The sequence below is a fragment of the Scyliorhinus canicula genome, chromosome 5, assembly GCF_902713615.1.
Source record: "Scyliorhinus canicula chromosome 5, sScyCan1.1, whole genome shotgun sequence".
NCBI classification, from domain to species: domain Eukaryota; kingdom Metazoa; phylum Chordata; class Chondrichthyes; order Carcharhiniformes; family Scyliorhinidae; genus Scyliorhinus; species Scyliorhinus canicula.
In genome coordinates this window covers 178,940,221-178,956,429 of record NC_052150.1, presented here as the reverse complement: position 1 = coordinate 178,956,429, position 16,209 = coordinate 178,940,221, and the positions used below count along the sequence as shown (strand labels likewise).

Sequence of the window (16,209 nt, the reverse complement as noted above, 5' to 3'; positions counted from 1 at the left end):
TAAACTCAGGTATTTAGCCGAAGCAGGTCATTGGGAAGGGGTTTGGAATGATCTGGTTGGAGGGAAAGGAACAGTGAACTGGGGCAAGCCAAGTCACAACATTCCTTTTGTGACCTATAGGAATATTTGGAGCTTCCTCTCAGGCTTGTGTTAAAATGCAATCAAGTTCCCATTGATGTAATGGCACTTGATATACAAATTTATGCTGCTCCCATCTGCTTCCCACAGGCACTTTAGCCACTTAATGGAAGAGTTAAAATGTTGGACAACAGAAATAATAAATAATAATACAGATGCAGGGATAGGTCAATTAGTAAAATTTAAAACTATTTTTAGTAGGTGCCTCATCCACTCTCAGCGGGCAAGACGAGTTAAAATTCCCTTGATAATTCAATGTACCATTTTTGATTTCACTCCTTTTCCATGGGTGCATTTAGCCATAATGGACCTTGGAAGTCTGAACTTCACTTTAATACATTTTGCTGCACTCTCTGACTTCCTGCTTGCCCTTTTTACATGGCAGCTTATCTGTACTCAGTGTTGTGCTTAATGACATGGCCCCAGGTCCACAATTCATCAACCTGTGACTCCAGACATATGGCACAATGAGGCCATTAGAATGGTATTGTATCAGAGGCTGCTTGCCAAAGTTTGTTTTATTTGTTTACAAAACAGTTAAACGTGTGAAAATCGTACCCTGACTGACGCTGACCAGGCAGGGCAACAGACACCCATATGCAACCTATCTGATTTACACAATCCTCAACAATCACAAGTACTTATCTTTAAGTTTGTCCCATCAGACGAGCAAACTCAGATATTTAGCACATTTTCAAATAGCTTTACTTCTTTTAATTTAATTATATATACATATGCCTTATTCAAATGCTTAAGCAATTCTGAACATTGGCTGTGAACACAAAGTAGGCCAAGTTTTAAAATGTTCTGTTGATGTACATAGATCTTCTGCCAGAGATGGTGATGATAATCATTCTGCATTGTAACACACTTGTTATAAGCTAACTTCACATTAGACCACAGTGAGACTGGTCTCGGGCTTTGATGCTCTTAAATGATCAAGTTAAAGTCCAACAGGTTTGTTTCAAACACGAGCTTTCGGAGCACTGCTCCTTCCTCAGGTGAATGGAGAGGTATGTTCCAGAAACATTTATATAGACAAAGTCAGAGATGCCAGACAATGCTTGGAATGCGAGCATTTGCGGGTAATCAAATCATTACAGATCCAGAGATAGGGGATAATCCAAGGTTAAAGAGATGTGAATTGTCTCAAACCAGGACAGTTGGTAGGATTTTGCAAGTCCAGGCCAGATGGTGGGGGGTGAAGGAAATGCAACATGAATCCAAGATCCCGGTTGAGGCCGCACTCATGACCGGCAAAAAGTCGGCGAAGCGTCAATCCTGCTGCCGGCCTCAGAGAATGGCGGGGGCCGGCGGGAGGCTATGGGTCCCGGTGCTGCCCGTATTCTCCCGGCCGGATGGGCCCAAGTCCCGCCGACGTGACCACCACAGGTCACGTCGGCGTAAATCACAACACCTATTTAACGGCGTCAACCAGTGCTGATGGTCGACGCCGTTCGGCGCGGAGGTAGGTCACCGGCGTGGGGGGTGGCCGCAGAAGAAGAAACGGCGTGGCCGCAGTCTGTGGGTGGGGGGTGAGGGGGCAGGGGGGTGGGGGTTTGGGGGAGGTGGTGAGAGTGAGAGCGAGTGCGGGGGGGGGGGGGGGGTTGGGTGGGGGGGGAGGGGGGTGGGGTTTGGGGGAGGTGGTGAGAGTGAGACCGAGTGGGGGGGGGGGGGGGGGGTTGGGAGAGGTGGTGAGAGTGAGTTGCGGGGGGGGGGGCGTTGGGAGGGGTGGTGTGAGCGAGTGCCGGGGGGGGGGGGAGAGGGCCGGAGAGGGGGGAGAGTGCTGGAGAGGGGGGGGAGAGTGTTCGAGAGGGGGGGAGAGTGCCGGAGAGGGGGGGAGAGTGCCGGAGAGGGGGTGGAGAGTGCCGGAGAGGGGGGGGAGAGTGCCGGAGAGGGGGGGGGGGAGAGTGCCGGAGAGGGGGGGGGGAGAGAGTGCCGTAGAGGGGGGGGAGAGTGCCGGAGAGGGGGGAGAGTGCCGGAGAGAGGAGGGGGAGAGGGCCGAGGAGGGGGGGTGCGTGCGGGAGAGGAGGGGGGGAGAGTGCCGGAGAGGGGGGGAGAGTGCGGAGGGGGGGGGGGGTGCCGGAGAGGGGGGGAGAGTGCCGGAAAGGGGAGGGGGGGTGCGTGCCGGAGAGGGGGGGGGGAGTGCCGAGGAGGGGGGGTGCGTGCCGGAGGGGGGGGAGAGTGCCGGAGAGGGGTGGAGAGTGCCGGAGAGGGGGGGGGGGAGAGTCCCGGAGAGGGGGGGGGGAGAGTGCCGGGGAGGGGGGGGGCGGAGAGTACCGGAGGGGGGGGGGAAAGAGTGGCGGGGAGGGGGGGAGAGTGCCGGGGGGGGGTAAAGGGAGGTCGTCCACATGGCCAGGTGCCATCCTCCCACAGTTGCGCCCATGCAGCCCATGGCACCTGGCTGCCCGGGGGGGGGGGGGGGGGGCGTACGGGCAATGATGACATGTCGTCGTCCCCCCCCCCCACCACAGGCCATCATGTTTTCTGATCAGCCAGTGATGTTGGCCGCCATGGCGGCAGCCGCTATTCTACATGTTGCCCTGGAGGAGGAGCGTGGCAGAGAGGTGGTGCAGGCTGCCACAGAGGAGCACGACGGAGAGGGGCAGGCGTCCAGGCTGGAGAGCCACCCGCCCAACAGGACCAGGAGGAGGAGGAGGGGGAGCACAAAGAGGAGTTGCATGGGGAGAGGGTGGAGGATGTTGTGGCGTCACGGCGACACAGAGTCCTGAGGAAGTCCCGTGTCTACCGGCCCCGTTCATCGTTCTAGGACCTCACGGACCGGGAATGCAGGAGGAGGTTCCGGATGAGCCGGGAAAACGTGGCACACATCTGCCACCTGCTGGCACACCTGGCACCGCGTGGCACTGGGGGAGGACACCCTCTCCCCGTGTCTGTCAAGGTTACGGTGGCCCTGAACTTTTATGCCACGGGGTCATTCCAGGCACCGAGTGGGGACCTGTCTGGCATCTCGCAGGCGTCTGTGCACCTGTGCATTCGGGCAGTGACAGACGCCCTTCATGCAATTGCGGAACGCTACATGTGGATTCCCTGTGGACCGGGGCAAGCCAGGATGCCCGGGCCGTGGGCTTCTCTGCCGTGGTTGGTTTTCCCATGGTCCAGGGCACGATCGATGGGATGCACGTCGCCGTGCGGCCACCTGCAGATAACAGGGCCGTGTTCACCAATAGGAAGGGGACCTATTCCATGAACATCCAGGTGGTCTGCGACCACCGCATGATTATCCTGCACGTCTGCACCTGGTATCCGGGCAGTGTTCATGACTTATACGTGTTGTCGCAGTCTTACATCCCCGGCATGTTCGAGGGACGCCACCCCCCGGCTGAGGGGCTGGTTGCTGGGCGACAGGGGTTACCCGTTGCGGTCGTGGCTGATGACGCCTATACGGAGGCCACAGAGTGACGTGGAGAACAGAGTGACGGGGAGAGCAGCTACAATGATGCCCATGCAGCGACCAGGGGTGTGATAGAGAGGTGTTTTGGGCAGCTGAAGATGCATTTCAGGTGCCTGGACCTCTCTGGGGGGGGGACCTCCAGTACCCGCCAGATAGGGTCGGCCACATCATTGTGGTGTGCTGTGTCCTGCACAACATCGCCCAGCAGAGGGGCGATGTGCCGCAGGCAGAGGAGGGGGGAGTGGAGGAGCAGCAGGAAGAGGCGCAGTCCTTCCCAGATGAGGGAGATGGGGGCAATGGTCAGGACAGACAGGCTGGACATGGGCGGGTGGCTGCCCACCGTTACCGACTGGGCCAGCGGGCATAGGACAGGCTGATAGCCGCCCGGTTCACTGACTAGGGGGCGTGGGGATCGCCGAGTATGGCCACATACCGCACACCATGGCAACATCCGACCACCCTCACCCCCCCTCACCCACCCGGCACCAACACCCTCACCCCCCTCACCCACCCAGCACCTACACCCTAACCCCCCCTCACCCACCCAGCACCAGCACCCTAAACACCCCCCAACCACCACCAACCATCTCTATCCCACCCGCATGCACACCACCCCTCCATTGCACATCCACCTGCGGCACGACGGGCCGGGCTCACCCGGTCACCGGTGGAAGCGTGTCTATTGTAGGCCATGGAGGATGATGACGACCCACTCTGCGATGAGCTCCTGGCTCCACATCGTTGGACAATGTCTGACCCATGGCCACAGTACCACCTTCCACCCGGACCATCCCTGCATGCGGCCGTGACACTGCAGCGCACGGTCCCATCCTCTGCCCGGGGGCTGGAGAGGGCAGCCCAGATGGAGGGGGGGCACACTCACCTGGGGCTGACGTCAGTCCCCCCCTCACAGACACACACTGGCGCTCAACGTACATGACGCCACCGCACGCTTCGGACAGAGCACAAAGGCAGCTTCTGTAGGTGTGAAAGTGATTTTAATAACAAACTGTCCATACACGTGCCCTAGCCCCTAAGACTCGTCTGTGCCCTTCACCCGTGCCAACTTACTCAGTGTCTAATTGTTTGGCCCTTTGACTATGCCTATGTGGTTCCCCAGACGGTACAGCAGAACTGGAGGTGGACTCCTGTGATTCCTGCCCTGTGACTCGGGATCCCTTTGGCGGCCGTTTCCTGGGGCAGCCCGGCCTAGATGGGCCAGGCTGCGGCTCGGGCAACTGGCATGGCGAGCTGCCAGCCTGTCCTGCCCGCTGCCCACCAGATGCACCTGGGACGGAAGGGGGGGGAATCCGAGGTGCTGCGGTGTTCCGGGACCTCCCCTGCAGGGGGACCCGGGACGGGCCCCAGCACCTCCTCCTCCCTCGGGGTGCCCAATGGCCCCCGGCCCTGTACATGGGTCGGGGGGTGCGAACGGACCCGGCCATCCGACGCCCCACGACACCTGGCGCTGCCAGTCCTGGAGGCCTGTGCTGGTATTGACAAGGGTCTGCAGGTTTGCAGCCATGGAGCTGAGGGAGTTGGCCAGCCCTGTCTGTGTCTGGGCGACGCCGACCAGCACCTGGGCAATGGCGCCGATGCCCTCAGCCATTGCCTGCTGGGACTGCGCCATGGCCTGCTGAGACTGGGCCATAGCCTGCTGAGACTGGGCCATGGCCTGCTGGGACTGCGCCATGGCCTGCAGAGACTGGACCATGGCCTGCTGAGACTGGGCCATGGCCTGCTGAGGCTGGGCCACGGCGTTGAGCGCCTCTGCCATCTGCAGCTGGCTCTGGCTCATGGCTTCCTGTGAGAGGGCAGCCATGTCCTGGGCCACACATGCCACCTTCACGGAACGCACCCATTGCCTCCACCGCGGACACCACCTGTGCAGTTTCAGCCTGGGTGGCACGCATGACCGGCACAAATCCCAGCTCCTGGACGCAGGTGGACTCCTCCACCTGCGTCTGTAGCCGCTGCAAGCCAGCCATCATCCTCTTCCTTCGTCCCAGGTTTGGTGGCTGCATCGGGTCTGTGGGTGGGTGTGGTAACTCCAGGAACCTTGACCCGTCTGGGCGGCAGATGTTCGCTTGTGCCAGGATGCCCTCCAACCACGCGGCCTCTCTGCTGCTCCTACCTCCACCTGCTGTACCGTTACGGCTGTGTTGTGCACACCAGTGAGTGTCCCAGACGCCTCATCACCAAAGTGCCCAACCGAGGTGAGTGTCTCTGCGATGGTGGAGGGTGTTGGAGAAAGCAGTGGCGTTGTGGCGTGCGCATCGTCAGACTCCAAGTCCATGGTCCCCTGGGGTGGCGCCTCGTCTCCACCCGTCCGCTGTGTGTCACTGTCCTGTCATCCAGTCTCATGTGTGGCAGTGTCCTGGGTATGGCTGTCCTGGGTATGGCTGTCCTGGGTAGGGCTATCCTGGGTAGGGCTATCCTGGGTAGGGCTATCCTGGGTAGGGGTGTCCTGGGTAAGGGTGTCCTGGGTAGGGCTGTCCTGGGTAGGGGTGTCCTGGGTAGGGCTATCCTGGGTAGGGGTGTCCTGGGTAGGGCTATCCTGGGTAGGGGTGTCCTGGGTAGGGCTGTCCTGGGTAGGGGTGTCCTGGGTAGGGCTATCCTGGGTAGGGGTGTCCTGGGTAGGGCTATCCTGGGTAGGGGTGTCCTGGGTAGGGCTGTCCTGGGTAGGGGTGTCCTGGGTAGGGCTGTCCTGGGTAGGGGTGTCCTGGGTAGGGCTATCCTGGGTAGGGGTGTCCTGGGTAAGGGTGTCCTGGGTAGGGCTGTCCTGGGTAGGGGTGTCCTGGGTAGGGGTGTCCTGGGTAGGGCTGTCCTGGGTAGGGCTGTCCTGGGGAGGGGTGACCTGGGTAGGGGGTGCCCTGGGTAGGGGTGTCCTGGGTAGGGGTGTCCTGGGTAGGGGTGTCCTGGGTAGGGCTGTCCTGGGTAGGGCTATCCTGGGTAGGGCTTTCCTGGGTAGGGCTGTCCTGGGTAAGGGTGTCCTGGGTAGGGCTGTCCTGGGTAGGGGGTGTACTGGGTAGGGGTGTCCTGGGTAGGGGGTGCCCTGGTTAGGGGTGTCCTGGGTAGGGGTGTCCTGGGTAGGGGTGTCCTGGGTAGGGGGTGCCCTGGGTAGGGGTGTCCTGGGTAGCGGTGTCCTGGGTAGGGGGTGCCCTGGTTAGGGGTGTCCTGGGTAGGTGGTGCCCTGGGTAGGGGGTGCCCTGGGTAGGGGGTGCCCTGGGTAGGGGTGCCCTGGGTAGGGGGTGTCCTGGGTAGGGGTTTCCTGGGTAGGAGTGTCCTGGGTAGGGGTGTCCTGGCTTGGCTGCGACAGGGGCCAATGGCTACTCCCCTCGTTGCTGGGTGTCACACGCCTGCGTCGCCGCACCCGCACGAGATGGGGGCGTCGTCTCCGTGGTGTTCCAGGTCTCTCCCTCTCTCGTGGCCGCCCTGGGGGGGCCTGCAGGCGTCACAGGCCAGAGGGGCCGGGTCTCTCCCTCACTCGTGGCCGCCCTGGGGCATCCTGGGGGCGGTCGGCATCCGCGGGGACGGGTGCCTCGACGTTTGGTCCTGCAATACCCAATACAGCAGCATGGTTAGACACGCAGACAGTAATCGGAGGATATGGGAGGAGGAATTCTCCACTCCCGGGAAAAATCAGGAGGGCCGTCGTGAACTCGGCCGAGTTTCACGACGGCCTCGAAGGCCGCTCCTCGCCCCCTATTCTCCCCTCCCGGCGGGGCTAGGAGCGGCGCTCCGTAAATCTCGGCTGTGGGGGCGTCATGCCGATAATGACGTGGCCGGTGCGCCTAATAACGTCAGCCACGCATGCGCAGGTTGGCTGGCTCCAATATACGCATGCGCGGCTGACATCATGACGCTGACGGCATGAACCCGCGCATGCGCGGTGGCCGTCTTTCCCCTCAGCTACCCTGCAAGACGTGGCGGCTTGATTTTGAGGGACGCCGATTTGGACGCCGGCCCGACGATTGGTGGGCACCGATCGCGGGCCTGTCCCCTCCCAGCACAGTCGTGGTGCTCTTTCCTTTCTAGGCCACCTACAAGTCCCAAACGGGCTTCTCACTCCCGTTTCACAACGGCAGCAACCAGGTGTGTTTGCCGCCGTCGTGAAACGGCCGTGAACGGCAGGCCGCTCGGCCCATCCGGATTGGAGAATCGGCGCTTGCCGTTAAAACGACGAGCGCGATTCTTCCGAGCCGGGGGGGGGGAGAGGCGCGAGGGGGGTGTGAATTTTGTCGGTGGGCCCTCCCGCGATTCTCCCACGCCGCGTGGGGAGCGGAGAATCGCACCCGGGGGATATGGGGTAGGGGGGATATGGGGGAGGGGGAAGGGCCATGGGTGGCTCACTTGCTGGCGGGCTCCTGACCTCTGCAGCGGCAACCTCCTGGTCTTCAGGTCCGCCTGCCAGTTACAGTGCCCTTTCCTCATGAACAGTGAGTGGTCTCTCATCAGCTGGGCCCCCTCCAGTCCTCTGACACTCCCTGTTGTTGTGTGCACGCTTCTCCTGTGGGGGGCGGGCAGGTGGGTGGCAGGGGTAAAGGGCAACAGTGTTAGACAGGTATATGACTGCATGACAGCGGTTGTGCGTATATTGGCAGAGGCCGCAGCACATTAGGGTTAGGGTAGGGTTAGGGTCAAGGCGAGGGCCAGGGTTATGGTTAGGGTAAGGTTAGGGTCAGGGCCAGGATTGGGTTAGCATTAGGGCTGGTTGCACCTGGGAGTGTGCCGCTCATCGGCGGTGGGGGGGAGGGGGGGGGGGTGGGTACACGACTCACCCTGGCTGCCCTGACGAGGTCGTTGACCTTCTTGTGGCACTGTGTGCCTGTCCTCACAGCCACAGCACTGACGGCCTCTGCCACCTCCCTCCACAGGCGCCGGCTGAGGTGTGGGGCGACCCTGCGGTCATGTCCGGGGTACAGGTCCTCCCTCCAGTCCTGTACTGCATCCAGGAGCACCTCGATGTCGCGCTCTTGGAACCTCAGGGCTGCGCGGTGGCCGGCCATGTTTGCAGATCTTCCGGAAAGGGGGGGGAGGACGTCTTTTGTGCTGTGACGGCGAGCGGTGTTGATTACGCCACCCGGCGTTAAGTGACGCGCTGCGTCCACAGCGGGTGACACCGTCGCGAATGACGTCACGCCGCTGCTAGCCCATTCAGGCCCGGAGACTTCACGGCGTTCGGGGGGCCCAATGCCAGAGAGATCCGTGCCGTTTGTGGCGCCGGGTCCCGGCCATCTCGCCGATTATCGGAGAATCCCGCCCATTAACTAAATGAATAGGAATTAAAGCTTGACACTTCTCAGGATTTTTAACCATGCTATGCCAAATAGCCCCTCCCAGATATGCTGTCATGAGGTTACGCCCCATCACTTTTGAAAATAAGGGGCGTGATTCTCTCAGCCCCGCGCCGGGGCGGAGAATTGGCGCAACCGCGCCACGCTGCCCTAACACCGCCGAGGTTCTCCGAGGTGCGGAGACAAAGTGTTCGCGCCGTCGTGAACGCCATTGCGTTTCACGACGGCGCGAAACGGGCCCGGGGACAACTGATTCTGGCCCCCACAGGGGGCCAGCACAGCCCTGGAGTGGTTAACGGCGCTCTAACCTCCCTTCCCGGTGCTAAATGGGTGCCGCGACAACCCATGCATGCGCAGTTGGGCCTCGCCAACCTGCGCATGGGCGGGGGACTTATTCAGCGCGCCGGCCCCAACGCAACATGGCGTGGGGGTTCAGGGGCCGGCCGTGCAACAAAGTACGCCCGGAGGGGAGAGGACGGCCCGCCAATCGGTGGGCCCCGGTCACGGGCCAGACCCCATCGGAGGCCCCCTCCCGGGCACAGAGTCCACCTCCCTCCCCCCACAGGCCGCCCCCCGACCCTTCGCGCAGAGTTCCCAATGGCAATGGTAAACGGTGCCGGCCGGACTCTGCCGTTTCCGCGCGGCCGCCCGGCCCAGCCTGGCTGGAGAATTAGCTGCTCAACTGCCGACAGCGGCCTGCGACCGGCGCCGCGCCAAACGCGCAAATGGTGGCGATTCTCCGCACCTCGGAGAATCACGCACTGCGTCGGGGCGGGGTGATGTGGTTGCGCCGATTCTCCAGCTCGGCGCTGGGCTGGGAGAGTCGCGCCCCTTGGGCGGGATTCTCCGACCCCCCGCCGGGTCGGAGAATTGCCGGTGGGGCGGCGGAAATCCTGCCTCGCCGTCCGCCGAATTCTCTGGCACCAGAGATTCGGCGGGGGCAGGAATTGTGCCACGGCGGCCGCTTGCAGCGCCCCTCCCGGCGATTCTCCGGCCCGCGATGGACCGAAGTCCCGCTGGTTCTTTGCCAGTTCCTCCGGCGTAGCTTAGACTAGGTCCCTTACCGGCGGGACCTGGCGGCGTGGGTGGGCTCCAGGGTCCTGGGGGGGGAACCGGGGTGATCTGTCCCCGGGGGTGCACCACGGTGGCCTGGCCCGCGATCAGGGCCCACCAATCCGCGGGCGGGCCTGTGCCGTGGGGGCACTCTTTTCCTACGCGTCTGCCGTGTCAGCCTCCGCAATGGCCTACGCGTAGGTGAACCCCCCCTGCGCATGCACGGGGATGAAGTCAGCAGCCGCTGACACTCCCGCGCATGCGCGGCCTCTCGCCGGCTGGCATGACGCCAAAGGCCTTCCACGCCAGCCAGCGTGGCGCAAACCACTCCGGCGCCGGCCTAGCCCCTGAAGGTGTGGAGGATTCCACACCTTTGGGGCGGGCCGACGCCGGAGTGGTTCACGCCACTCCGTCCCACCGAGATCCCCCCGCCCCGCCGGGTACGGGAGAATCCCGACCCTTGTCTCCATTTTGGAGAATCGCAACCATAATTTCTCAATTTTCAATTGACTGGAACAGAGAAAACTGCTTAAAAATGCAAGCTCACATTGCAAGTTGTAGGTGAGAGACCAACAAATCACCCTCAGAAGTGTGAAGAGAGAAATATTTCCTATAATCCAGACACCTATTGAAACTCATAGCTGTCCATGGAAGAAACATTTAAAATGCAAAGTGTGGGACATTGAAACAATGACTGCCACAGGCAGACCCACCAAAACCTCTTGGAAATACACATGGGTGAATTATTTCAAGGCAAGGCGGTTAGCCACTAGAGAGAGATTGCAGGTGACACAGGTGGTGTCAAGAAAGCCTTCAGCAGAGGAAGCAAGCTGAGGGCTTTCTCTCCCTCTCCCTCTCTCTTTTATGGAAAAAGCATGTCACTCAGTTCAAGAAATCAATTCTACCAGAACCAGGGGCGGCATTCTCCCCTACCCGGCGTGACGGAGGGTGCCGGCGTAGGGGAGTGGCGCCAACCACTCAGGGGTCGCGCCTCCCCAAAGGTGGGGAATTCTCCCCACCTTTGGGGGCCAGCCCCGCGCCGGAGCAGTTTGCACCGGTAGACTGGCGCAAACACCCGGTGCCGTCGGAAGCGGGGCTGGCCGAAAGGCTTTCGGCGGTCGCGCATGCACCGGCAGTGACGTCAGCGGCAGCTGGCCGCTGACGTCACTGCCGGCGCATGCGCGATGCGGGGTTCTCCTCCGCGTCCGCAATGGAGGAGGCCGTGGCGGCGCGGAAGGAGAAAGAGTGCCCCCACGGCACTGCCCCGCAGAGTGAGCGGGGGGCCCCGATCGCGGGCCAGGCCTCCGTGGGGGCACCCCCCCGGGTCCGTTCGCCCCCCGCCCCCCCAGGACCCCAGGGGCCCGCTCGCGCCGCTGAGCCCGCCGTTCCAGAGGTGGTTTAAACCTCGGCGGCGGGAGAAGGCCTCCCAGCGGCGGGACTTCGGCCCATCCGGGCCTGAGATTTAAGGTAATTTAAAAAAAAAATGAAATCCCGCCGGCGCCAGCTGTTTTCACAGGCTGCCGGCGGGATTTGCACAACACCGGTTTTTGACCGGCGGGAGAATTACAAAACCTGCGGGAGCGGAAATAACGCCGCTTCCCGCCGATTCTCCGACCTTGCGTGGGGTCGGAGAATCCCGGCCCATATCAGTGAACCATAATAATCATGGAATCGTAGAATTTACAGTGCATCGGCCCTTGGAAAGAGCACCCTATTTAAGCCCATGCCTTCACCCTATTCCATTTGCACACTAAAGGGCAATTTAGCATGGTCAATCCACTTAACCTGCACATCTTTATACTGTGGGAGGAAACCGGAGCACCCGGAGGAAACCCACACAGGCATGAGGAGGAAGTGCAAACTTCACACAGACAGTGGCTGGAATTGAACCCGGGTCCCTGGAGCTGTGAGGCAGCAGTGCTAATTACTGTGCCACCGTGCCATCTTGCAACATCTTCTGCACCTGATCGCAACCAAGACACCAGCTAACTTAAATCAGCCATAATGTTTAAAATCTACATTTCAATGACAATCAAAGGGCACTTTAACTTTATGGTTTTTTTTACCTTTCTGTTAGCAGATTCCAACTCCTTTTATTTCTGATATGTGTGTATATGTTTGTGTATGCCCTATGAATGCTTGACGTTTTAAAATTATTTATCTTGAGTTTAGTGGTTAATAAATTTGCTCTTTCTTTGACACACATGAAACCTTGTTTGATTGGCAGTCCAAAGATGTGCAGGGGTAGGTCGATTGGCTATGCTAAATTGCCCTTACTGTCCAAAAAAGGTCAGGTAAAGTGGGGTTACAGGGATAGGGTGGAAGTGTGGGAATAGGGTGGAGATGTGGGCTTAGGTAGGGTGCTCTCTCCAAGGGCCGGTGCAGACTCGATGGGCTGAATGGCCTCCTTCTGCACTGTAAATTCTGTGAATTCTGATTTGGAAAAGACATATCCTCATGCTAAAACAGAACTTAAACCTTTGTTGTGATCAACTGAGTGGATTGAATGGAGGAGGGCCCAGTTCAACTCGTCTCCCCTGATCATACCAATGCATACCATCTTATTCATTATATGCCAACACTGAAGTATGGCATCTATTTTTAAATCATCTCAGTTTTACAACATTGCAAACCAAGGCTACAATTTGTATACAGATTTGTTTGTTGCCTATAATATACTTGTATTGTGCAGCGTATGCTTTTAATAAAAATGTTATAACTAATTGTATATTAAATGTACAACATTTGGCCTGCCTAATATGGTTTATATAATTTAATATTTGACCCTCACAGGAAGAGCATGTAAACAGTGAGGAAGACTAACTGAATATTTTTTTCTTCCCTTGATTGAAAGACGGTTTAACCTAAACATGCAACCATGAAGGACATGCCTCAGAAATGAATAAGTCTGGGTAGCTTCCTAGAAAGTGGTATTATTACTCATCGATTCACCATTTATGGCAAGTCAGTTAAACGGAGCAAACATGATTGATGATGTTATTACCTCAGAAACGTCTCTGGTTTTAGTAAGGTATTGACGCGGTTGACTATCCAGCTGAATAGACGGCCATACAAAGCCTTGGCTGTCGCATCTCTGACATCCGTTGCTTTCTCGACTGTATTGGGACGCACAATTGTTTCTCCTCGAGTCACTACACAATGAGAGGTGAGAGCTTCTTGGAGCTCATCAGTTTGGATAGAGAGCAATGAAGAGGCTGCAAATTAAAAGAATTTACTGGAAAATTAGAGTGAAAAATGGCGCAGAACAAAAAGAAAATCAAAATATACTGCATCAAAGTTTGTTTTGAATAGATTCTATCAGGACAAACCTGTGAAGAATACAGTGGTTTCTAACCGGCTCACTGGAAATAAGAACAAAGCATAGACGCAGGTCTTGACTTTGTGCAAAAGCGTAAAACAGATGACAATGAATCAGCAACTCATTTTACATCTCTCTCAATTGTGTTTTATTTAAAACAACAGGAATACTGCAGTCTGTCTAAGGAAAATAGCTCATGCATAGCTATAATCATACTAAATGTCTTCAGAGGTTCCCCGTACAAAGCAACCAGCACTCAGTTAAATCGCGAGAAGAGGGTTTTGGGAGGGCCTCGTGGTCGGAGAGGAGGAGCCCAGGAAGAAGTGGTCTACATTTTCCTTGTGGAGAGTCGAAAAGCATTTCTCCTCCTTGAGGTTCCCCAAGCAAACTAAAAAAAGGTTTTGAAAACTTGGCTGTTTTGATCTCTTCTGGCTCGGGCTTCTCACAGTGCTAGGTTGACCAGACGGGAAAGCCTCAAGGACTTCTCAGTTTAGGCCTTTGATTAAAATAACAATAGGGCCCTGATGTTCCTTTTACGTGATCAGAAGAGAAGATTAAAATCCCAGCCTTTGGAAAACAAGGTGGAATGTTAGTGGGTGAGTCTTTCAGGCAATTTTAACTGTTCTCTATGGTTTTTGCCTGGCAGATGGGATTATATAACTCCTTGTGCTGTTTGCCTCATATTGTATTGTCCTCACAATACAGTCTAATAACATCTCAAGCTGAAAATGCTTGATTACCTCAGCAGGCCTGCTAGCATCTGTCGAGAGAGAAGCAAAGTTAATGTCTCAAGTCCATATGACACTTCTACAGAACAGTTCTTTAGAAGGATCATATGGACTCAAAACTCTGTTTCCCTCACAATAGATGCTACCAGGCCTGCTGAGTTTACCCAGCATTGTCTGTTTTAATTTCAGATTTCCAGCATCCACAGAATTTTGCTTTTATTTAATCTAATAGTATATTTGCTTAGGCTAATTGTTCGTAAGCCTAAAGGAATTTGGTGCCATGATACTCTTTGTCAACAAACCTTAGTTATAAAACTGACTCGCTGTTGAATTAATTTCCTTATGGCTATTGTTTTTGTCTCCATAATAGATACTGAAGTGTCTGTACTGAGTGCTTCCTTCCATTTTGCTTTCATTTTGTCAACGGTGGATATAATGGAGGACACAGCCCATTTAGCAGAGACATAAATGCCACCTTCAAAGATTTACAGTTGTGATGGAAATCACTGCTCACGTACTGAGTGATAATCTAATCTGAGTGTTAATTACTGGGAGAAACGTCAACCATATGTTACATACTTTTAAGTGAGTTAATGTGAAATCAAAACTACAAAAAGAATTTTTATATATTTTGTAGTTATTGAGCTGTTTCCATCGAATGACAGATAGTACCCCCTTCCCTCAGAACCAAAATAAGGGAGCAATATTGGACAGTTATTTGGCAGGAACAGATAACTTAAAAAAGAATCCAAAGTTCTTTTATTGTCTGTGTTTGTCAGAAATGGTAGGGTCGTGTTGTGGGCAGAAGTCAGTTTCCAATGGTTGAGGCGTCTGGGATGAAGGGTCACTGGCGGCAGCCTTTCATCTTGTAAGATGATGGTGTGCACCACGGTGATTAACTTTGTAGTCACCATTGCCTGGTATGGTTTAGGAGTCCCACTCTGGCATGGCAGACTCTGCCACATTTGCTGCAGATGAAGACAGTGAGCTGAGAAGGTACACAATCCACTGGCCTCTGTTCTCTCTGAGTCATCTTCTCAAGCTGAACTTTTTCTTTCTGCCCGCCTTTTCCAATGCCCTTCCAAACTGTCAGCCCCCAGAGATCACAGTATTCAATGACTATCTCCCAATTGTCAGTGTCAAAGTCTGACATTTTCATAAGTCGCTTGCAGGTGGTCTTATAACGGATATGGACGCCCAGGAGGTTGGAACCCAGTGACCAGTTCACAGTATATAGTGTCCTTCAGTTTTGGGCCATTATCCTTCCATTCAATGTGGTCAAGGCAACAGAGATGTCATTGGCTCAGCAATGAGTGCATGCTGACGGAATTAGCATGATCTGTGTTGGTGACCTTGTCCTGCTAACAAATCATGAGGATGCATCTGAGTTACCAAAGATGGAAATGGTTCAGCCCTTACTCCCACTTTGAGGACGTAGGCTTGGGCGACTCACAATTTGGTGTTCTCGGTCAGGTTGCTGTTCCACATCTTCTTACACAGCTTGGGCATAACAGTTGCAGCTTATGCTATGAATCTGCTGATTTTGGCACCAAGTGACAGATTGCTATTGATTGTGGAGATGAGATAAGTGACACTATCAACAACTTCCAGCGTCACACTGTCACTGCTGATAGTTGGTGTCAGGGAAACAATCTGTACCATGACATTTCTCTTCCTGATTCTGATGGCCAAACCAAACTTTTTAAAGACATGAGAGAGTCTGTCCATTTGCCGTTGAAGGCGGTCCTTAGTATGGAATCCTAGGTATGGCATCGTCAAAGTACAGCAGCTCTCTGATGAGGACTTTGCTCATCTTTGATTTGGACCTCAGATGAACAAGGCTGAGCTGTCAGTTCTGGTATGTAACCAATTTCCTCTGCAGGTGACCTGGAGGTATATGACAGCAGCAAAGAGAAGAATATGCCAAAGAGTGTCAGTGCAAGAAGACAACCCAGTTTGAACCCCCCGGTAGGACTCGAAGGATGTAGCCCTGTCATATCTAATCTTACCCATCATATTGTCAAAGCAAAAGGAAATCACATTGAGCAGCTCCAGTGAGCCAAATTTCTCCAAGAGCTGAAATAGACTACCTTTACTCACACGGTCAAATGCCTTGGTGAGATTGATGAAAGCAATATATAGAGATCTGCTTTGTTTGTGACATTTTTCTTGCAGCTGCTGGACTGAGAATGTCATATCATCATATCAAATCACGAGGGAACATAGCTTTAAATTGAGGGGAGATAGATATAGGACAGA

The 16,209-nt window shown here is 56.0% G+C and overlaps 1 protein-coding gene across 12 annotated transcripts in view; it reads right to left on the bottom strand.

The window, feature by feature from the left end:
* Window positions 1-16,209, bottom strand: part of myo3a (myosin IIIA) — a 556,810-nt gene that overhangs the window by 231,502 nt on the left and 309,099 nt on the right. For all 12 annotated transcript variants that reach the window (XR_005460772.1, XM_038798143.1, XM_038798142.1 and 9 more), the window contains one exon: window positions 12,908-13,118. Coding sequence is in view for 11 of the 12 variants with exons in the window: in XM_038798143.1 (XP_038654071.1) it covers window positions 12,908-13,118 (211 nt within the window). In the remaining variant the exon portion in view is untranslated. The remainder of the gene's footprint in view (window positions 1-12,907; window positions 13,119-16,209) is intronic.